General features: G+C 34.7%; 1 protein-coding gene across 2 annotated transcripts in view; it reads right to left on the reverse strand.

Moving 5' to 3' along the window:
• Window positions 1-24,467, reverse strand: part of SEMA3E (semaphorin 3E) — a 228,956-nt gene that overhangs the window by 24,903 nt on the left and 179,586 nt on the right. Inside the window, exons 6-14 of one of the 2 annotated variants that reach the window (XM_059712173.1) lie at window positions 17,717-17,836; window positions 15,900-16,042; window positions 14,787-14,901; window positions 14,056-14,125; window positions 10,385-10,529; window positions 7,837-8,059; window positions 5,170-5,261; window positions 2,888-2,929; window positions 459-625 (exon numbers count right to left, since the gene is read on the reverse strand). In XM_059712173.1, coding sequence (XP_059568156.1) covers window positions 459-625; window positions 2,888-2,929; window positions 5,170-5,261; window positions 7,837-8,059; window positions 10,385-10,529; window positions 14,056-14,125; window positions 14,787-14,901; window positions 15,900-16,042; window positions 17,717-17,836 — 1,117 coding nt within the window. The remainder of the gene's footprint in view (window positions 1-458; window positions 626-2,887; window positions 2,930-5,169; window positions 5,262-7,836; window positions 8,060-10,384; window positions 10,530-14,055; window positions 14,126-14,786; window positions 14,902-15,899; window positions 16,043-17,716; window positions 17,837-24,467) is intronic. The other variant, XM_059712174.1, reaches the window with a different exon arrangement.

Here is a 24,467-nt window from a genome sequence, read left to right on the forward strand (position 1 = left end):
TGAATTTGCTTAGTAGTTAAAATATTCACTTTCAAAATGAAATAAATGAAGACCAGCTGGTTGAGAGGACATGGGGCAAATGCAGGATGTATTTTAGAATTTATTTATTTATTTTCCTTTTAAGTCTTTGAATCCCTCATGTGTGGTGGCCTGCCATTCCCACATTTTAAACTGGTTTCATGTCTTGCAGCAAAAGTTTCAGAAGGGGGAAGAGCTGATTCAAACCTGGGTAGAAAAATAAAAATCTAGTAGTATGCTCAGCTCCAGTTTCTACACAATATTGATGGGTGTAATTTTCGGGAAAAATTTAAGTTTTCAAACTCATAAATAAAATATGACTAAATGGTTAATTTAAATAAAAAACAACATAGTATTTTTGTGGAATGGGTTCAGAAGAAAAAAAATGTGTTAGAATGTTCCTAAACCAGGGAAGTACACATTCGAGGACTCTGTCTCACCTTTTTGCATGTGTGCCTGTTGGGTAATACCGGGAACAGGATATGCCATCCCAGGCACAGTAAGGGTCTCGAGCCAGGCAGCAGTCAGCACAAGCACTTCCATACAGGTCACACTGATGGAATCTGACTTGGGCCACAGCAGAAGCAGATCCAACATACAGCTGTTGCTATAGATTCAAAGAAGAGAGGCCACTAGCAGAAATTAATGGACAGAATTCTCACTGAGCTCTTACACCAAGATTTTCATATTCATACACAATTACCTCCTTGAATATTCACTTAAATGAATGCAATAGATAATGGAACATTGGTACTTTAATTTCGCCAAGATATGAAACTTAGACTTGGATGCATAACTAGCAAAATTGCTAGATTGATTTCAAAGTTCTCAAGAAGTTGACTGTTATTTTATCCATTGTCTAAGTAGAGAGACCCTTTCATCTCCTAACATTATAATTCTTTTTAGAAGCTCTATAGGAATGTTTTGTAAAAGATTAAATTAAAAAATGGACTATATTTTTTTTAAATCCTCACTGGAGGACATGCTTAGAGAGAAGAAGGGGGAGAGAGGTAAAGAGAGAGAGATAAAGATAGATAGAGATAGAGACAGAGACAGAGACAGAGACAGAGACAGAGATAGAGATAGAGATAGAGACAGAGACAGAGATAGATAGAGATAGAGATAGAGATAGAGATAGAGACAGAGATAGAGACAGAGAAATATCCATTTGAGAAAGAAACATTGAACCATTCGCCTTCCGTAGGTGCCCCAATCAGGAATTAAACCACAACCCAGGTATGTCCCCTGACCAGGAATCAAACTGGCAACCTTTCAGTGCCCAGGATGATCCTCAACCAACTGAGCCACTCTGTCTGGACAAAAATGGTATATTTTTGCATTTAAAAATTTTTGATATCATTGACATGTAACATTACATTAGTTTCAGGTGTGCAGTGTAATAATTTATTTTTATATATATTGCTAGTTGATCACCACAACAAGACTAGTTAACATGCCTCACCATACATAGGTACAATTTTTTTATTCTTGTGATGAAAACTTTTAAGATCTACTCTCTTAGAAACTTTCAAATATTCAATACATTATTACCTATAATCACCATGTTTACATTATATCCCCAGGACTTAGGTATTTTATAACTGGAGGTTTATACCTTTTATCACTTTCACCCATTTTGCTCACCTCCCACCCCATGCCTCTGGCAACCATCAATCTGTTCTCTGTACTTATAAGCTCTTTTTTTTTTTTAAATTTCACATCTAAGTGAGTTCATATGGTATCCACGTCTTTCTCTGACTTATTTCACTTAGCATAATGCCCTAAAGGACCATTTATGCTATTACAAATGGCAGGATATTCTTCTTTTATGGCTGAACCATATTTTTATGGACAGAACTCTCTAAAATGCTAACACATAGTGTATACCACATTTTCTTTATCCAGTCATCCCTCGATGGACACTTTGGTTGTTTCCATGTTTTGGCTATTGGAAATAATGCTGCAATGAACAGGGGAGTGCAAATACCTTTTTGAAATAGTGTTTTCCTTTTCTTCAGGTATATACCCAGAAGTGGAATTACTGAAACATATGGTAACTCTATTTTTAATTTTTTAAAGAACCTCCATACTTTTTTCTAAAGTAGCTTCACTAATTTACATTCCCACCAAGAGTGTACATCGACATATAACATTTAGAAGAGTGATGTAGACATACATAGAATGACATGGAATAAACTGAAAGATATGTTGGTAAGTAAAAAGGACAAGTAGCAGAACAATTAACATTGCATGTTCCCATTTTTCTAAACATAAAAGGTTATTTTACTAATAAATATGAAGAATACACGCAATTGTTTATGAGAAATTTATACCAGAAACTAGTATCAGTGAAATGGAGGGGAGGGCCTGGATTCCGTGGCCCAGTGGTTGAACCAGGAGGTCATGGTTCCATTCTAGCCAGGGTGCATGGCTGGGTTGCAGGCTACATCCCCAGTGTGGGGCATGCAAGAGGCAATCCATCAATGATTCTCTCTCATCACTGATGTTTCTATCTCTCTCTTCCTCTCCCTTCCTTTCTGAAATCAATAAAAATATATTTTAAAAAATGGAAGGGAGGTTTGTGTTTCACTGTACAAACCTTTTGTGTTACTATTATTTTTGAAAAAACATTAGCGAGAATATATGGAATAATGTCTTGTAATTGTATATGTAAATCTATTCAAGTCTACCTGTCTAAGAAGAAAATATATTACATGTGAATCACTATATATTTTTCTCAGAATAAAACTATAACTTGTTCAGATATAAGAACATGTTCAGATATAAGCTCTTTATCCTTTGACTTTAACTCAAGACATAGAACACACACACACACACACACACACACACACACACACACACAACTTACTCTCTTTGAAGAAATTTCCATAGAAATAATAGGAACTGGATCCTGAAAAATTAAAAAAAGTTTCCTTTTTCAGAAAGAAAATATAGGAACATACCTTACTATGGTTATCAATCACCTAAATCATATAATATGTGAGTAGTTCTATGTCAAGAAGTCTATAGCTTTCATTTTAGTAAATCGATAGACAAATACAATATTAAAATACAGCTTTCTATTTAAAAACTTTTCTAAAGTAGTGGGACAGATATGTAGTTGAGAAAAGTAGTGGATAATTTAAGCAGCTTACCATTTGTTCTTAAATGTACTTTTTATATTTGCATTTGAATATTGTTCATGCTTTGGAAACTCAAGTATCTTTAAATAGAACAATCAAGTCAGAGTGTTCTTTCTTATAAAAGTAGTTGAATCATTAAAAGTAAAAGTTATTATGTCTTTGAACAAGTGTTATTGCTAATAAGCCAAAAACATTAGTAAAAATTATGGAATAATGTCACGTAATTATAGATGTAAACCTACTTTAATTGACTTATCCCAAGCCTAAACAAAATACTTTTCAATTGGAGCTATTGTGGTTAATAATAATGAACCCAGAATACTTTGAACATGATGAATAACCTCTATGTTTTAGATTTGAACCAGTTAAAGTACGATCTAGAACATAGCTTTGAGAGCCTATGTGTTATTCTAGGGATGGTGATTAAGACTAGAGTGTCTTTAAGGAATACCAAAAAATTGATCAATTCTGCAAGTGGAGAAGCAATTGGCAGGTGTGTTTCACTCTGTGGATGATTTTCCTTAGAAGAATTATGTTATGAAAGAGAAAATTTCATGTGTCAATTTAAAAAAAATTTAAACTATAGAATCCTAAATGCATGTATGCATGCATTCAGGCAACAATATTTCTTAAGGTTTAATATGAACAAGATACTGTTGTGGATGCTGTTACTATGAGCATTATGGTCTCTAATGTGAAATGAATTCTTACATAGAGGTCCAATATGAAAAATAAACAATAGCATAGCTGAGCTGGTTGAAACAGAAAAATGTTTAGGTTCGGGTTTAGTTATGGGGAATCTAACCTCCAAGACAGCCAGGGTGAAATGAACTGTTTTTCATCCATAAAATATTTTGGTATATGTTCATTACATACATAGACAGCCAATCATTCTTCATTATGTATAGATTGTGTGTCTGCAAATTTGCCTACTTGCTAAAACTTATTGGTAACCTCAGTATCAATATTTGTGGTGTTCTGCAGTCATGGACCTGTGTACGCAGCGAGGCAAAAAGTTTGCGTTGCCCAATGTGCACAGTCCCAGCTGAGGTTGATCCAAGCTGCCTTCTAGGTTCAGCTCTCACATTGTAAACAAGCGTCCTTTTCATGGTTTATTTGTTGCCACGTTTTTCACATTTTTGTGCTTTCTGTTGGTGATTTCAATGTTTAAAATGGCCCCTAAACATAGTGCCGAAGTGCTCTCTAGGGTTCCTAAGCTCCAAAAGGCTGTGTTGTGCCTTATAGAGAAAATACGTGTGTTAAATTAACTTTGTTCAGGCATAAGTTATAGTGCTATGGGCCACAGGCTCAGTGCTAGCTTATCAACAGTATACACTAAATAAGGTGGCTTTAAACAAAAAACGCACATTATATATTGATCAGTTGACAAAAAGTTGTGACTGGAGACTCATGGGAACCTAATCAATATTTCCCTAGGAGCAATGATCAGTAGTTACTAATTCAGTGTTTACGGCCTCTTTAAAGAATATAACTGCCACAAATATTGAGACTTGACTCTGTGTGTGTGTGTGCGCATATATACAATTGTATTATCATGTCTAATCTTTCCATTACTATTTTGAATTTTTTCCTTTTACAGTAAATTCTGTATAATTGATATGCTATAATGTGCTTATCACACCACAGTGTCCCCAGTATAAAACCTACTGTTATGTTTTAGTTGTCAGTTTTTATTCTACATTTGTACAAGATGAAACTTTGCAATAATCATTCTGGAATTCATATGTGGTTTAAGCGTTATTTCTTTAAGTCACACTCCATGCATTAAAATTCTTCTCATGTTAGGTAATTACTGGCCTCTTCATTTGAAGTCTTTGAAAATAAAATAGATGCACCAGGATTTTAAATCATTCCTCAATTCAAATCACTCCAAATCCACAACGTATTTGTTAGAAAAAAAACTGACATAATGTCTTTTCTATTTACAACTCACTTGGAATTGTCTGCAATGGATAAATGTTGGCTGAATTATTTTTACTAAAAATACCTTGAATATCTGGAGTTCTTCTAGAATTACTTCTTCCATTGATTCTGTTTCTTGGTTGTAAATGGTGATTACTTTCAGCACAATCCCATTATCTGTTTGGGAAAAAGGGAGAGAGAGAGAGATAAACTAGAAGTTTTGTCACATTTCGTCTTCAAACAATTCAAAACCATATGTGATGAAGGAAAATTCATTACCTGAACCTACATTTCTGGTAAGAAACTTTACTTTAAAACTTTACTTTAAACACACTATGGAGATACACACACACACACACACACACACACACACACACACACTTTTATTAGAAAAGTGTCAAGTACACACTATTGAGAGTGTAGTATAAGGAGCCCTCCGACACTAATCATTTAGCTTCCATAATTATCAATAATTTTGCAAATTTATATTCACATTTTTAAATTATAGCTTATTTTTATTATTCCTGATATTCTGCACTCGTTGTTTACAATGAAAAAGCCAATACAACACTCCTTTGCCTGTAAAAATAATTTGGTGTAGTGCTGGAAATAAATCAGAAAAAAAAACCCACTTTGGAATTACTGATCTAAGAATTTCTGTGGTGCTTAACAACTTGTTCAAAACTTATCAACTCATATTTAGGTTAATAATATTTGATTAAAATAAAAAAAAATAATTACCTGTATTGTATACTAAAAGGAATACAAGTAATCATAAATTGTAAGGCCAAGCATATTCCATAAATACCCCACAATTATTACATCAAGCAAAAACAAAGATTAAACTCAAATTATTAATTTGCCACTAGTGATTTTGCAATAAGGACTCTCTCTATAGATAGATAAGTAGATAGCTAGAGAATATTAAAGCATGTGCCTGGGAAATTTTGGGGGGAATAACTATCATTTGTGGGCTTTTCCTCACACATTCATTAAATATGTTCTTTTATGTTGAAAAGCTGTGGTACAATATGATTACATCTGTGAGTTAAACATGGTTTGCATGATAACATAAGTACATTCCTGATATTTCTGAAATTCTTTCAAATAGCTTTGGTTAATCTAACAAGAAAGTATGTCTAAAAATGTTCTTGGACTACTTTCCAGGACATTTAAAAATAACATACTTTTTTCCATGATTAATTTTATCAAATATGATCTTGCTTATAGAATGAATTTTCTTTCTTTTCTTCCTCCCTTCCCTTCCCTTCCCTTCCCTTCCCTTCCCTTCCCTTCCCTTCCCTTCCCTTCCCTTCCCTTCCCTTCCCTTCCTTCCTCCCTCCCTCCCTCCTTTCCTTCCTTCCTTCCTCCCTTCCTTCCTTCCTTCCTTCCTTCCTTCCTTCCTTCCTTCCTTCCTTCCTTCCTTCCTTCCTTCTTTTCTTTCTTTTTTTCTTTTTTCTTTCTTTCTTCTTTTTCTCTGTTGGATGTCACTAAGACTGAATTCATGGCCAGGTAATTTTAAGTTTGTTAAAGAAATGTGATGCTTTGTTAATCTTTATCCCACAGTGCAGAACATATTATTAACATTACTCTCCTAAAATAAATGGATAAAACATAGCCAGCACCAGAGATCCATTTGTGGAAATTAGATGAATGTTTCCTTACTTAAATATTTGCCTTTTTAAAAGAATATGACTGCAAAAGCTCAAGTACCAATATTCATATCAGACCCCAGTTCCTGATCTGGTCATATGCAATGTCTCTTTAACATAATATGTCTTTGATTAGAGTTATGTATGTAGCATGCTTACTCTTCTAAATAGCAACTGCGGTAGCAGTTACTATGATGAGTATGAAAAAAGAAAGAATCGATTATTTAAGAAGCTTTTTAAATGACTATAGAATTTTAAAGTACTTGACAGAATTTGCTACATCTTACTCTGAATGCTAAAAGATTCCAGGTTCTCTTCCACTAAATCTAATGTATGGCATTAATTGTAATTTTATATTTACTTGAAATTTTACTTTTAGCATTTTTGTTCCAGTTTATTTTATGAATGCAGAATATTATAGCTTTGGTCTAAAAGTTTACTTCCATTATGAGTAACACTTGGCCTGTTTGGTACAAATGGTTGATTCTGATAGGGCCTGATAAACATTGCTGTGATTATAGGTTTAGGTGAAATGATTGTCCCAAATGTTTAAAAAATCTTGAGATGTTACCAAGCAGCCAGGTTGGCAACGGACCTGGGAAATGGCAAGACAAGCATCTACATACAGCCCTGACCTCCTCTGTGAGAAGTTCTCCTTGGAACCGGCATTGTTTACTAACACCGGTGATTTGTTCCTTCATGTATGCATTTGTTTAAATGTATTAAGTATTGACCATGCATCACAAATTAGGTGCTGTAACTGCCCCAAATCCTCTCTTCCATTGCCGCAAATAAGCAATGTGTAATAGGCTAATGGATCAAAAGGAGTTTGTTTTTGTTTTGTTTTTTTGATAGGTAGTTTAAAAAATGTTAGGTAGTGTAAAATTAATAATGTTTCCATGGCTTATGCATATATGCATATAAGTTCTTTGGTTAATCTCTTCCTGCCCTCCTTTCCCTCTGAGATTCAGTGTGTGTATGTGTGTGTGTGTGGGGGGGGGGGGTGAGGGGAGGTATATCTGTAATGCCGTCAATAATAAAGATAAATTTTAAAATATTAATAATGTTACTGATTATCTGAGTCTTTCTAATCGCTTTACCTGTCCCAATAAACAAGACATCATACTGGCCATCCTCTGCTACTACTTGATCCACGGCTATTTGTCTCAGGTTATATTTCCCATCTGTTTTCACCAGTATTGGCCTTTTATGGGCAGGTTTTATGGGCTGGTACATAAGTGGATGGCTTCTCGCAAATCGGATAGCGTCATCGGGATAGTCTTTCGTAGTTCCGTACCTCCCTCCATTCACTTTGCTGGCACACTAAAATACAAGTGGATGAGATTATTTTTTTGACCTTAAACCTAAATAGCAAATTTAAAATCAATTTATGAAAAGAATTAGAAAAACTGTATGTGCTTGATTAACTGCATTTAGAAACATTTAGTAAGGATATATTCTTCACTACAGAAATGAAATCTACATTAAAAATTGCAAGGAGATTCCAAATTACTTTAAACATACAACACTAGAAATACACAGAGAAGAGTGAAATCCTGGAAAAGTAAAGTATATTTAATCCTGGTTTAGTTTGAAAGTGGTCAAAATGTATAACATCATAGATATTGTAGTTATTGTCCCTGTTTTCTGAAATTAACTTTTTCACAGTGCAAATTAAATTTTGAAGGTAATATATCGTTCAGAGAAAAGCAAAAAATCTTTTTCTCCCCAAATTAAGGATCACAACAGCACAAAATAGCTTTCCCATTCTGGAGACTACGATGATATGATTGGTGATGGCTCCAATTGGCTCACTGACTATAGAATTTAGTGCTGTAACACAGAAACCTATTCAAATTCCATCATGATTGGTTAAGAAAAAAACCCTCTGTTCTTCTATAATCTGTATGAATTTGTATTATTTTGAATGGATTAGACAGAATAAATTGAGAAAGCCAGAAATATTTGCTAACACATGTCTCAGTTCCTTAATCACCGCCTCTAAAAATAAACGAACAGCAGCACCTTCGATTACTTCTTGGAATACCTTTAGCTGTTGAATCATGCTTGTCATTATGTGCTCCCTCATTTTGCATATTTTCCTCCAGAATCAGCAGCAATTGCAATGATTATCTTGATAAAGATTTTCCACTTTACAGTATAAATACAGTAGTTTAGTAATCAGATTCTGCAAAGAGGGCATTTTTAACGGTTTGTTTTAAAAATTGAGGCCACATTTCTTAATTTGGCCTGAATTTTTCACTTGAGTGTATACTTTCATGATAAATAATTGGAAACATTTTGGACCAGCCTGGAAGCGATTCAGTAACCAGTCACTTCCTCCAAATCTCCTTTAATACCATGTGGTTGCAAGAAGCATTTCCAGCAAAGCCACAGAAGTGGGTTTTCTCCATTTAAATTGTAATTTCAATCAATAGAGTGAAATAAAATATAGTTTATATCTTACTGGAAGCCATAATTTTAAGCTAGTGAGAGGGAGTGATTGAAATGGCAAAGCCTTACACTTGTTAATGGAGGTAAGGTTTGTTTCCACTTTGGATTTTGGCCCTGCAGAAAGATTTCTACTTGACTTGCAAGTACTTGTGGAATCAGCATAGTGAGGGGTTTTCACCAGCTGCTCCTAAAAAAACAGATTTTTGACTCGCTGACAAATTAAGTGCTCGGCATGGCTCACATCGCACATAAAACGATCATACATTTGCCCATCCTAGTTGCACACTGGATACTTGATACAAAAATCATCATCATCACCATCACCATTGCCATCATCGGTTTCAGATATGTGTGCAATTAAAAGCACACTAGCTGAATGGCTGGTGAGGGGGGATCTTGGTAGCACCGGTTCAGAGGCAGGCAGTGGAACTTCCTGTTCGCTACACCTCTTTGCATTGCCACTTTTTTCCTAGGAGCCAGCAAGAATGGTAAATGAGATGCTGAGGGTCCTGAAGAGGCAGAGAAAAAGCTACATTTAGATATGCTAATGTGAGAATCTAACAGTGGTTCTCAACCTTCCTAATGCCGCGACCCTTTAATACAGTTCCTCATGTTGTGGTGACCCCCAACCATAAAATTATTTTCGTTGCTACTTCATAACTGTAATTTTGCTACTGTTATGAATCGTAATGTAAATATCTGATATGCAGGATGTATTTTCAGGGGTCGCGACCCACAGTTTGAGAACCACTGATCTAGGAGAACATTTGGCCTAGGGAACTTAGAACCCAAATATTAGAATACAAAAACGTCTCCTGCTTGGAAAGTACATGTGGCACTAATTCTTCTGGAGAGGCTGGGAGGAATGCTATGCTCCTCTGATGGGATGTTTCTGTGTTCACCAGTACCCTTAAAAAGAAAATGTTAGTTGGGGTTACTTAGCCAAAATGTCCATGATAATACATAGTTCATCATCTTGCTAAGATGTACCCATCATAGATTCTTTCCTTTAAATAACAAGGACACAACTAGAAATAAGAAGTGATTTTTCTTTGCCATTAAAGTGGTGAAATGTATTTTAGGTGTAGATTTAACTGTGTGATGCAAAGTTTTGTAAAACATCTGAAACAGTGAACAAAATATTTCTAAAAGCCTTTAAAAAATAAGAATGCTCCATTAAATGCCCAAACTTACAGAACCAGGCCTTGGATAAGGAACTTTCCCTTCATAGAGTGACCAGTGGTATTCAGGTCCTTCCTTATGTGCATATGGTCCGTTAAAAGCTGCCCGGATGCTAGACATATGATAGACACATATAGCATGTCCTCGAAAGATATTGCTGGGGAAAAAAAAAGATGATTACTATCATGGAAGTGACTAGGAGGTCACCTAGTCAAACCCTCTAGACTACATAGATAAGAATGAAGTCTTTTGGTTAAGAAATGTCAATCAATTAAGCATAGAATATTCTAGAAATATTTACTATTGCAATATTTCAAGTATTAAAACTCTAAAACTTAATATTTCTATGCTTATTTTTATAATAAATTGAAAATGACATTGTTAGAATCATAAAAGTACATAGTTGTGTCACTTCGCTTTGTTATTATTAAATTTTATATTTTGTTTTATCATTTTTATTAAGAAAGATAATTCTTTGTTTTGATATTTAAAAGATTAATATTTTAAAGTTAATATTTTAAAAGATTCATTCCCAAGTTGAATTATTCATTTTAAGGTTTCATATCCTTGTATGTTATTCCATATTCCAAAACAATGCTAGAGTAGAAAGATGACTGGACTAAACTAGATTAATTTGTAGAAAATTATTTAAATTATATAGAGCCCAGATTCTTTACCTTCAAAACTAGCAGCAATTGAAATTATTTTCTAGATAAAAATTTCTACTTGCAAGTCATAAAGATAGCAGTTGACTAAGTATGACAAGTTTTATGGGGGGCACATGTAATAAAATTCAACAAAAGTACATTTTTAAATGATGTGCTTTAAAAATCTGGCCCCTTTCTTAGTTTGCATGACCTGCATGAATTCTCACATTTCCCCAGCCCCCTCATTGTGAGAATCAAAATAATGTTTGTGAAAGTGCTTTGCAAGATGCAAAGTTCTTTATAAATAGAACAGTTCCTACACTCTGAGACACCTGCAGAACAGCAGTTATGTTACTGTCTTAGGACATCAATTCACACCTTTTATAGCACACCTTGAAGCAATTGGAAATGCCTATGATAGTGATAAAAACAGAGATAGTCTCCCAACTCATGTGGCAATAAACCTTTGATCACCATGCTACGAATATCAACCCTTACATTAGGTAACAGCTGGGAAATCATTTTCTTTGATTTATGTATTTATTGAATAGTCAACATTGAAATTATGGAAGAAAATAATGTCTTATCTTTGAAATCTAGACAGATCTATTATGTTATCATTTAGGAAAGTAGCTTACAAACTGATCATACTAAATCATAGAAAACTATACTGATTATTCTATAGTTTGTATTTATCACATAAAGCCATGAAATTATCATGCAATGCATAAATTCTGCACTAGCTTAAGGGAGAAGATGAAGTTTTAAAAAGTTATGAATTTTCTATGGGCTGTGATAGCTACCAATCTATATTAACCACTTTTCTTTGCATCAAGGAACAATTGATAGCGAAATTGTTTCCATGTGTCTCTGTTGAAGAAAAGGTCTCCTTACAATAGCAGGAAACTTGTCCGAAGAGCTTTACTATTTATTTATTTTTTTCAAAGTGAGCGTATGAAATCACCTGCTAAAAACTAAATGAAAGCTTTGCGGAGAGACACTAAGCAAGTAAGTTAAACACGATTAGATCTCAGTTTAAGGCAAATGCAATGCAAAAAAAGAAACTATAAGTTATATCATCTGATCCCTTTCTGGAGAATTGAGGTGTAGTCCTTATATCTCATTCTAGTCATCTTACCTACACTCTGCCTTATTTGGAAAGACACTTGGAAAATTATAGATGAACTTTTAACCAAACTGATTCTAATATTTTTTCATGCATGTATCAGCATGTGTGAACAACTATTTGATTCATTTTCCCAGCACTCTTCAAATCATACAAAATATAAAAACATAAAAAAGAAAAATAATAGATTATAAGCCCTAAACAGGAGCAGCTTATTTAAATTAAAATATAGAAGGCAAATTTCAAACATGTGTTCTCTGTGACTCTACATAGAAGTAGGACAACCAGAGTAAAGGGTGAATAACGTGCTTTGTGATCAAGAAAGAAGGACTATTTCTTTTTTAAAAAATATGTTTTTATTGATTTTAGAGATATTTGAAGGGAGAAGGAGAGAGAGAGAAACTTTTATGTGTGAGAGAAACATTGATTTGCTGCTTCCTGCACGCACCCTATTGAGGATCAAACCAGCAATTCGGGCATGTGCCCTGACTAGAAATTCAACCAGTGACCGTTTGGTGCATGGGACAAAGCTTAACCAACTGAGCCATACAGGCCAGGGCACAAGGACTCTTTCTTGAAGGTGCAAATCGACAAGGATTGAAAGAGAAAGTTGTTTGAAGCAAGAGAAATGGATAAATAAAACCCTATGATGGGAACGAGTAAAGCAGACACTGGGATTCTGTCAAAGTAGCATCAGGGAGCTTGGAGGAAAGAGTTCCAAAGCTGAGTGGGTAACAGCTGATAGAGAGCTTTGAAAGTCTGACATGGAAAATTTTATATGATAATTAAAACAACTATTCTATTTGTTTCCTTGCCATTGGAATCAAATTCACAAAGAAGTCAGACAGAAAAAAGACAAAAACCATATGAGGTCACTCATGTGGAACAAAAAAGAAACAAATGAACAAACAATGAGTTGAAAACAAACTCATAGATACAGATAACCAAATAGTGGGTACCAGAGGGGCAAGGGGAGAGTAGGGCAAACTGGGTAAAGAGGGTCAAATATGGTGATGGGTGACAATTAGACTTTTGGTATTGAGCACATTGTAATGCATACAGATATTGAATTATAATGGGGTATACTGGAAACTTACATGCTATTATTAACCAATGATACCTCAATAAAAATGTATCCTAGACTCCATAGCAGCGGTTCTCAACCTGTGGGTCGCGATCCCTTTGGGGGTCGAACGACCCTTTCACAGGGGTCACCTAAGACCATCGGAAAACACATATATAATTACATATTGTTTTTGTGATTAATCACTATGCTTTAATTATGTTCAACTTGTAACAATGAAATTGGGGGTCACCACAACATGAGGAACTGTATTAAGGGGTTGCGGCATTAGGAGGGTTAAGAACCACTGCTCTATAGCATGGGACGCATATCTTATAAACTACATGACGAAAACACTTTGCTGTGGATCAGAGAGGGAAACAATTAGGATACTGTGCATAGGAAGATGCTGGGATGCTTCAAACAAAAACTAGTAAGGATCTGCCCTGGCTGGTTTGGCACAGTGGATAGAGCGTTGGCCTGTGGACTAAAGGGTCCCGGGTTCGGTTGCAGGCTCCTCCCCGGCCTAGGCCCTGGTCGGGGCTCGTGCAGGAGACAACCAATAGATGTGTTTCTCTCACATTGGTATTTCTCTCTGTCTTTCCCTCTCTCTCTCCCATTCTCTCTAAAAAGAAATGGAAAAAATATCCTCAGGTGAGGATTAAAAAACAAATCAGGATCTGGATTGAGATAGTGGCTTTAAAAATGAAATAACAATTGTAAACATAGGATAACAAAGAGAAATGAGAAAGACAACAGGTCAATCGTATTTCCAAGTAAGATACACAGCAAAGAGGAAGGCACGTTTTGTTTCAGAATGCTTTTATTGGCCATACAGATTTCTCACCTGGTAGTGTTGAAGAGTCCAAATATCAGTGGGTTCTTATGATCTCTGGTATGCAGCAGAAAAACATCCTCTGAAAAATTAAAGATCATTACATTACTTAGTATTTTTAGTCGTCTTTGCATGTAAAGAAAATCATTATAGATTGTATGATATAAATTTTCATGTACGGCCATACAGCAATGACCAACTCCCAACAGAGTGAAACACTTGGCTGTTCAGCATGACTTTGAGCTGAGCTTCAAGGAAGGACTAAGCAGTGCTACCCCGCTAATGAGAGGGTCTCTCTTTGGTCCTGTAACTCTGTAGAGCTGGCTAAAATGAAAAGAACAGAAACTTGCCCCTAGATGGTTTTCTCTATGGTTAGAGTATCAGCCTTTGGACCAAAGGGTCATGGGTTTGATTCCCAGACAAGGGCATGTACCTCAGTTGCAGGCTCATTCACTGGCCTGGGTCAGGGTCAGGGCACATGTGGGAGGCGACCAACTGATGTAACTCTCTCATCTCTCACATCGATGTTTCTCTTTCCCCACCTCCTCCCTCCCTTCCACTCTCTCTAATAAACTATGGAAAAATATCCTCAGGTGAAGATTTAAAATAAAAAAAAAGAAGAACAGAAAGGTGCTCTCAGATAGAAGTCAAACACTGCAGACTTCTCATCTGCGCTAGAGACAGTGAGGGTTATAGATCGGCATATACATCAATGAGTTAAATTTAATTCTCCCAATATTTACCTAGTTCGTCAAAATATGTATCAATTCCATTCAGTCCTGGTACTGAGCAAACCAGTCTCGCTTTTAGGAAAGTGCTCCACTTATTCACCAGTATTCTCTGGCCTCCCACATCATTCTGTGAAAAAAAAGCAAAAAAAGCAGGTAAGTGGGTACCTAAAGAGCTTTTAGCAACAACAGATTTTGCAGTATTAAACAAACCTATAGATTTTTCCTTTTCTGCGGAAACTTTAGCATAAATTTCAAATAACAGATGCAATTCCCCATAGTATTTTTTTTTAGGTTTGCACATTCTATCTGGTCAGTGTAGTTTCACGCTAGTCCTTTAAATATACTTTATAAATATTAAACAATGTTAATAGAGTGGTCTCTCCTAAATAAAATAGTGGCTTTTATAGTACAGTAATCTTTATTATTTTATTGAGAAATAAACAACTTATCACATAAACATAGAAGCATACATTCCTTTCTCTCCTTTAAAAATGAGAACTACAAATATGCACACATAAACACAAACACATAATATATAAATATATTTGTAAACACATACATCATGTGTATACAATGACATATATACAAATCTCTACTTAAAAATACTCATTAAATATCTTCTTAAATATCAGAGTACCTTCACATGTGCAATATTATTAGCATTGTCTCAATATATATTGCTACTTCAATTGGTTTTAAATGTTCTCAACCTATTTGAATATCCAACAAACTACAGATTTTTTTTTCTACAGAATCAACCAACTGCATGGTTGAAACATACTTATGTAAATTGCTTAGAATGCAGACTAAGAAAATTAAAACTACTTTGCTTAAATTATTTTTTTAAAATGGAGCTCAAACTTCCATGAGGCAAGAAGTACAGCTTAATTACAGACTATTTCTTTAGCATTGCTTTGAAAATGGGGAAATTATACAAAATGCAAAGCTCTCCTAAGAGAAAACTTTCACTAGCTGAAAAATAAAGATTAGATTGTAAATATAAATTTTAGGCAGCCCACAGAATAGTGGAATATATTTTAAAGTAGAAACCTACTATACCATTAACAAAGCCCTGACCATAAATTGAGATAAGCAAGCTTAATGAGAGAGAAATGCATTTCGCACCATGCAAAGTCGCCCCACTCTGGTGTAAATTGCATGGGCATTGTTTTCCGCCTCCAGGGCCTTCTCAGTAAAAAAGAAATACACTTTGTTGTCATCTCGATCTTCATTGTCAGGAATCATATATGAACCTACAAATTTTGGTTCTATAGAAGGAAAAAATAAAAGAAAATTGAAATAGTCATTACAACTAAATAAGTTATTTTAGTCAATAATATATCACATGAAAGCTTCAGTTTAACTTTCATTATTTATGAAGAAATGAAATATTTTCCTTAAAATTTTATATTAAACACTAAAAATCATGAAGATATTTCCATTTTATCTGCAATAAACTGTTTTTTTTTTTAAATTAGAGGACAATTTAATTGGAAAATAAAAGAGTCAAGGTGAAGAAAAATTTGAACACCATACATTATAGACTTGAAATGCATTCAAAGGACAGATTGGAGGCACCATGATGGTAGCCTCCATAAATAATTTATTCCCAGACATAAAAAGTGAATGTAAATATATGTAAATATTTTAGTGAATAAGTCTTTTCTTAAATTCATGAATTATATAGTAGTCTAGTTCATGGAAGACCATATTAATGCTAAGATAGAAAATTTGAGTTTTTGTGTTTGTGGTCTAAAAGGTGTGAGTGAATTGCCTGGTTGGCATGACTCAGTGAGTGAGCATGAACCTATGAACCAGGAGGTCACAGTTCAATTCCCAGACAGGACACATGCCCAGGTCGCAGGTTCGATCCCCAGTGCAGGAGGTAGCTGATCAATGATTTTCTCTCATCGTTGATGTTTCTATTTCTCTCTCCCTCTCCCTCTCCCTCTCCCTCTCCCGTCCTCTCTGAAATCAATAAAATAAATAAATAAAAATAAAAGATGTGAGTGAATTTTGATTGATATGGTAGGTCAAATATTTTAATAATAACATAGTGCTAATAATACTATGCACTTTAAACCTTAATAAAAAAGCTGAAAACAATGAAAACGCTCATCATAAAATGACATTTTAATCCCCGGGTGTACCACTGTGCCAAAGTATTCCTTACAAATAATTATGTGTGAATGAATGGCTAGTGATTTTCCTAACTTTTTGTTTCTCTCTAAAGTGCAATATAATCTAGTTAAAACAAACAAAGCAATCAAATCATCCAAAAGGATACCAATTGATAAAACAACTTATTGAGTAAAAGATTTTACTTTTCATATATCTGCTTTGTTTTCTCCATTTCAATCCTGATTTCTCAACACTGTTATAAATGAAATACAGATTTATAATAAAGGCAAATCATTCTGCTATAAAACAATTTACACATATCCTCTTACATAACAAAAAGGTAATATGCAAATTAACCCTCACACTCTCACAAGGTGGCTGCCTACAACCCGGTCAGCAGGGGGGTTCGTGAGGGACGAGCAAACCACTGAACAGCAGGCTGCGTGGGGTGACCAGGCCAGTGAGAGGGTGGGAGGAGGAGTTAGGGGCGACCAGGCAGGCAGGTGAGCAATTAGGAACCAGTGGTCCAGGATTGTGAGAGGATGCCGGCAGTCAGACATCCCCCAAGGGGTCCCGGATTGGAGAGGATGCAGGCTGGGCTGAGGTGACCCCCTACCCCCCTGCATGAATTTCATGCACCGGGCCTCTAGCATATAATATTTTAGTTCACAAATATCGCTGGTTTAAGAAATCCTAAATTTTAAAACCCCTAAAATCTATAAATTACATTTGGAGTTATTTTCATCACAATGGCAAATTCCCCATGATTTCTAGACTTGTGTTCAATTCCGATGGACATACTCTTTTCTCCTCAAACCTACCTTTCAACAGGCGCTCATCATCATGCTCGGTGCGGATGTGGGCCAGTCGTCCCATGCTCCGGAAGATGGCAGCGTCTCTGCCCCAGTAGTCACTGTAGAGTCCAGTAAACAGTTCACTGCCTACATGGAGACATCGGTGCAAAAGAGTCAGTGCTTGTTTCTGGATCTGAGGGCCGTGTGTAAGCCCCAATTACATAAAACCACATCTAGGTTTACTATGAATACAACCTTATGAAATTATTGTTATTGTTAAGGGCATGCATGGTATAGTCAGTCTGTCAGTTTCAATCCTGACTCTGCCACTTACCAGCTGTGTGAGCTTACGTAAGTTGTTTAACCTCTCAGTTTCCTCATTTATAAATGAAAACACTCAAAAGGGTTAAAAGTAAAGAACTTAAAAGAGTAACTGGCACATGTTCAGACCTGCATAAGCATTTCATAAATAACCTGGTTTGATCTTATTTTACTAACCTTCTTTTAACCTTCATATCAGGTTATTATGTTATTTATTATTATGATGATTATTATTGGTATTTTATGTGAGTCAGCTAACTCAAATCCATTTTGTAACAGGACATTGTTTCCATCAACATGATTTTAATGTGGAAACTGCCAAGTCTGACAAAGTTGTATATTATCCAACTAGTTGCCATTTAATTTGTAAGTTTGTTGCTTAGATAGTAAAGCTATGGAGTTCATAATTTAATTGATCAGTCAACATAAGGATGAAGTTAGCTGCGACATGTGGTGGAGGTTGCAGACTTAAAATCAGACTGAGGAATACATAAACGTATGCAGTATCTCAAGAAATGACAATGTGTCTTTGGAGATAGCAGGAAAGAAAGACATTCAAATAGCTTATGAGACGAGAAAGAAAAAGCTCAACAACTAGAGAAATAACGTAAGGATATAACTGGAACCCCGGAAAGACCACACCTTTCAAGCCTAAGGACTAGGAGTCCTCTTTTGCCAAAGTGGTAACAAAAGGTAATCCGTGTGCTCATCACTGATGCCAGAGGATTGGTCTGGGCCTCTGCAACTTTGATGCCCTTAATCTCTGATTAAGAAGCAACTGATAGCAGATCATTGGAAATAGCCACCTCAATTTAGGGTGCTAAAATTATTTTCTTAATGAGTGTCATATAACTGTGGTCAAGTATAAAAATACAGAGATGATGAATACACTACACTTAAAGTATTAATGCTTTTCTGTTAAATTTGGAATGTGTACACATGGCATGTAAAGTGCCTCAAAATTTAACAGAATTTAAATGAACTCTATTTCCAGTTTCATATATGTTAGCTGTATACTCAATTTTAGAATTTGGATTATTTAAGGAACAGGTACAAAAAATTGGCCCAAGTATGTAAACAAAGTTTGAAAGAACCTGAGTGTCACATTTATAAGTTTTACAATAAAATTTACATAATGTAAAATTTACATTATTTTCAAGGTGAATCCTTTAAAACTTTAAAAAACTTAAATAGCTTAAATTTATTTGTAAGATTTGAAAAGCAATCAACTAAGTTATAAATGGGACACTTTGTAAGGAAATTCATTTTCAACTTGAGTTAACTAGTATACTCTTTAAAAAAGTAAAGATTTTTGTTATACCAGATTTAGAAATAGAATAATGAGATATAAATTGAATTCAAAGACTTAAGACAAATAAGTTTTTATAAATGTAATTATAATAAACTGTTTCATTTACAAAAAGGAGAAGTAACTCTGTTTTACTGTTCTCAAAATTCATTATGGATACTTAAAAACTATATAGAATATAAATACACGTTTCTCACAAAGAAATTTACTTTCAAACTATACATACTATTTAAAAGAAAGATAGAGAGAGAAGCAACTGGGGTAGAACATTAATAATTAATAAATCAAGGTAAATGGTATACAGGTATAAATCTTATTCTCTTTCAAGTTTTCTTTGTATTTAAATTTTTTCAAGATAACAAGTTTCATAAAATAGCTATACTAATAGAGTTTACCCTGTATGCTGAGAGGTGTTTAAGAAAAATAAGAAAAAGTGAAAAACAAAGATGCTTTACATCTAGACTTAAGAAAATATAAATTGATAGAGAAAATTCTATCAAAATTATTTAGTCCTGGCTGGTGTTTCTCAGTGGTTAGAGCATTGGCCTGTGCTCTGCAGGGTCAAGGGTTCGATTCGTAGTCATGAGCTCCATTCTTGGGTCGCAGGTTAATTTCCAACCCCACTTGGGGCACCTGCAGAAGATAACCAATCAATGTGTCTCTCTCACATCTATCGCTCTCTTCTTTTTCCTCTCTCTCTCTCTCTCTCTCTCTCTCTCTCTCCTCCAACCTTCCTCTCTCCCTTCCACTCTCTTTAAAAATCAATGGAAAAAATATCCTTGGGCGAGGATTAACAACAATAACAAAAAGAAAACCTCAACTCTCTTAAACATATTCTTTGGTAATAGAAGGGGGAAGTAAGCAACATAATTTATGTCAAAGTAACTAGTGCTGTTTTCACCTGAAATTTTAAATCCAAAAGTGAAGAGAAAGTATTTTGAGATGAAATGCATTCAGTGGTGAGGGATATGAAGCATACGTGGGATTCTGCACTCCTTGAACGTGGATAAGAGTCATGCTGAATTCATTAAAAGGCCTTGGGCATCATCACCTTTATGGCATTAATGAATGAGTTGGCCATAAAAGAGTTAACTATTGAACCTCTAGAGTGAGAATTTTTTTGATGTAGCTTGTTTCTAATTATTATACTTGATTACATTTCTCATATAAAAATAAATAGGCCATTTTTTAAAATTTTCCTAAATGTCACTTATTTTTCTAATATGGACTGGGCTGAATGTTTAATGTATAAGGAGGACAAGCTTTCTTAAAAACCATGAGTTTTCTATTTCATAAGTTTTAAATATTTAATTCCCTAAAATATTCCTAGAACTTTCATACCTGAAATTGTTGTTATTATGGGAAACTAATCTTTATATTAGTTCTCGTCCATTTTATTGTACTCCGCTCAATTTCGGACATTGTTTCAAAGTTCTACTTTGAAAAAAAATTAAGTAAATTCCATAAAGTTAACAAACAAGTACCTCTAAGAGCCACTAGATGGCAACCCTATGATACCAAAAAATATTCAGGGCAGGTTTTCTGCACAAAGGAATAAAAGATGATATATTACCACTTTTACCCAATTTCCCTTTTTTGTATCCAGATAAAGAAAATAGTTTGTGAACAACTCGAATAACACAATATGAACTGCATGACTTAAACCTCAAAGAAGTTAAACAGGTGCTCAAATCTATATGCTATGTAAACCGAACCAAATGTGTTTCTACTAGAAACATTAGATTTTCCTCAGAAGGAAAAGATTCTCCTTTCATATCTTATTATCAATGTGAAGAACAAAATAAATCCATACTAACAGATAATAATGACATTTGGTCAAATACTCCCCTAAGAAAAAATAAGCACTCTAATGAAAAATAATAAACTAGAATAAAAGTTTAGGCCCAAATGTTACCTAACAGTAATTAAATGAGCAAAAGTATTCACCATCATTATAATTAATAGTAGTTATAATAAATATATAGTTTCCAGTTGAAAACTTTACTTTAAAACTATAACAATTTGGCATAATTTAGAGAAAATCTGTGAATCAATATGTAGATATTTTACTGACAGCAAAAATAACATCTGGATCAATCACATTTTCATGAATTAAAAAGAAAATAGTGCCATATAAATAGTAAAATAGGTTTTAGAGTTTCAATGATAATATCAGAACTACCCAAGCTTTGGTGTCCTATGTCTATAGAGACATGCTATTTAATAACTATTAGCTTAGCCAAAAACTGGCATATAATCTATCTTGATACTCTGAATATATATAACCACTTGATTTTTATGCCATGTTATTTTCCATTGTTAGAGTATGAGCTTCTGTTGGTAACTGCTGTTTTGTTGATTTTAGATGGTCAGGTGTGGTTATAATTAAAAAATAAAGCACATCTGCAGGGTATTTTGACAGGTGACTGTCACTTATCATTGTCATGCTCAACAATAGTCTCTATGTACAGAGACAAGAAACCTGGCAAACTAAGCCTCCAGCTCGAAATCTGCTGTTTGACCTTGGCACAACCGTTCAATGTCTCATGGTCTCAGTATCTGCAGGATCAGAGAGATCTACATGTGATTTCTTGAACTGCTAAGTTTTTATGGTCTCTCTGTTGCACACCTCCTCCCCCTTTTTTGTTTTGTCCTGTTGTTGTTTTTGCCTGAAATTCTTCACCTCCTTTCCTACTTCTTCTCCCAGTTACCTGGCAATTGCCCACTTTCTTCCTTAATCCTTCCATGACCAAACTTTTGTTAGTATCGTCTTAGCTTAGTATCATCATAGCCGGTGCCTATGTCCATCATATTGCTTTCTGACTATATTTTATTTAACTCCTTATACGTTTGACATTATGCCTCACTAGAATGCAGACTTCTTGATGTGTCTTATATATTCTTTTGTACCCAGTACCTTGCATGGTGTCTGGAATACAGAAAACACTCTATAAACATTTGTTGAATCAATGAATGGCATAATCCTATATAATAAAAGCCTAATATGCTATGTCCGACTGTTTGTTCCACTGTTCAACCAGTCGCTATGATGTGCACTGACCACTAGAGGGCAGATGCTCTGACCAGTTGGTTAGCTTGCTGTTGGGGTCCAGCCAATGGGGACTGGAGAAAACGGACTAGACACTCCCTGGAGTCCTCCTGCAGTTCCTCCCCGGCCTCTAAAATATTTCTTCTAATTAATTTCCTTTCAATGTGCATGAATCTGTGCACTGGACCTCTAGTGAACTAATAAATGAATATATCCAAACCTCTTTAGGTATTTAAATAAAGAAAGCAATGAAATACAATAAGAAAAACTCAGGATAACATTCTGATTTTTCAAAACTTCTTCAGGGGAAAATATCAAAAGAAAAAACTATTAGGTATTTATATGAGTTAGAGTTTTTCCTTGAATTTTTGCTCCTCAAGAGGCCTTGTTATTTAATTATTTTAATTCGTGAATATAAGGGTTCTATTTTCTTCTATTACTTGTCCCCAACACTTTCAGCCCCCCCAAAACTGTGTCTACACTAAATTGTTTATATGAACAAATGATACAGCTATCGACTCCTGGCAATATATAGAAACAATTCCACTGTAAATAATTATAAGTTGAAATGCATAATTAAAATACTTTTGTATATAATACTTTTTAAATAATACAAGCTCTATTTGAAGGGCTAGGTAAGAGTACTGCATTGCCTTAATATTTTATGGAACTTTCCACTTGCTTTGTTCGTGGACTTTTTAATCAGCCAATTGGAGACTTTACTCACCATATTGAAAATATCGATCTCAATTGTTTAGTGAGAAAAATTCACGGTAGTTTCTCATGCCCTCTTTATCTTCTTACGGTTTACTTAAGCATTTCTTCTATTTATGCTGTAAATGTCTCCAAATCTAATGTGAAATACATTTGCCTCATGGAAAGCAGACGGTTAAAGACTGATTTAACTGCCTCATTTCATAACTGAACTATATAATTTTGTTAGAAAATTATTCTACTTTAGATGCATTATTTTGCAGAATGACTATGACATGTGTAACTGCAAACAGAAACAAAACACACTCGGAAGATAAATACGGGTAAAAATGATCCACATAATCCATCATCCCAGTTCCCCCTCAATTTGCTTAGAATGCTGAAACGGGAACGAATGTGTTGTGTTTTGTTCTTCGTTATGCAGTTGCTGTGCAGGCTTCTTGTTTGTTTTCCTTTGGCAGGTCACCAGCACTAGCTATCAGTGTTAAGAAGGTGGCTCCTGAGGCCTGAATGAAGAAGGAAAATGTTCTGAGCCTCTTTATTGGCATCTGCCAGCACCCAAGGCAGTACCCTGAGATTTCTTGGTGGCAAACCGGTGAGATTGATACTGACATGGTCAAATGAGATTCCTAAGGGAGAGGATGTCAATGGGGAATTGAAGGGTGGAACTTCTTTTCTTATGACTTTTTATTTTGTTTTGAAGAAACTTTAAGCAAAGTATTCAAATAGGTCCTTGGGGACTCACGGTTATGGCCAGAAGCAACAGTGAGCATGTGGATACCTGGCATTCTGCCAAATCTGAGAGCAGCAGTCTGTGATAAGAAATTACAGATATTCTTTAGGGATGGAAACATGGTAAGGGAGCAACTTTAAGTCTAAGTTTCTATAAAGTTGCAATGAATTCAAGACACAAGCCAGCACGTTCACTTGTTACAATTATAGAGGCTGTAATTATGAAGACATATTTTACCTTCGTTTATTTTTTAAATTTATTTTTCTATATTATTAAGTTATATTTTGTGGGAAGAGATCCATTTATAACTCTGCTCTGAATTATATTTAAAATAAACATTTATGATTAAAAAGGTCTTAATGATATTAAGAGCTTGAAATAATCAGTTAATTTTTCCCTGCATGTATTCCACCTCCTTTTCATTCAATCAACATCTACCTTTAAGTAACAGAATTTGTAATGAGGAGACATATTCACGAAAGTCTCATTACTACAGATAAAAGTGCAGGAAGAAAATTTCAGTGGCTGTAAACTTTGGTCGATTTATTTCCTGAAAATACTAATACAGGACAAAAAAAAAAAAACATAAAAAGAAAATTTTAGTGAGTGTGAAATATCTTATTGGTGGTTACTTGTTGAAATAATTGTTAGC

This window comes from Myotis daubentonii, chromosome 10 (genome assembly GCF_963259705.1).
Source record: "Myotis daubentonii chromosome 10, mMyoDau2.1, whole genome shotgun sequence".
In the NCBI taxonomy this organism is placed as follows: Eukaryota; Metazoa; Chordata; class Mammalia; order Chiroptera; family Vespertilionidae; genus Myotis; species Myotis daubentonii.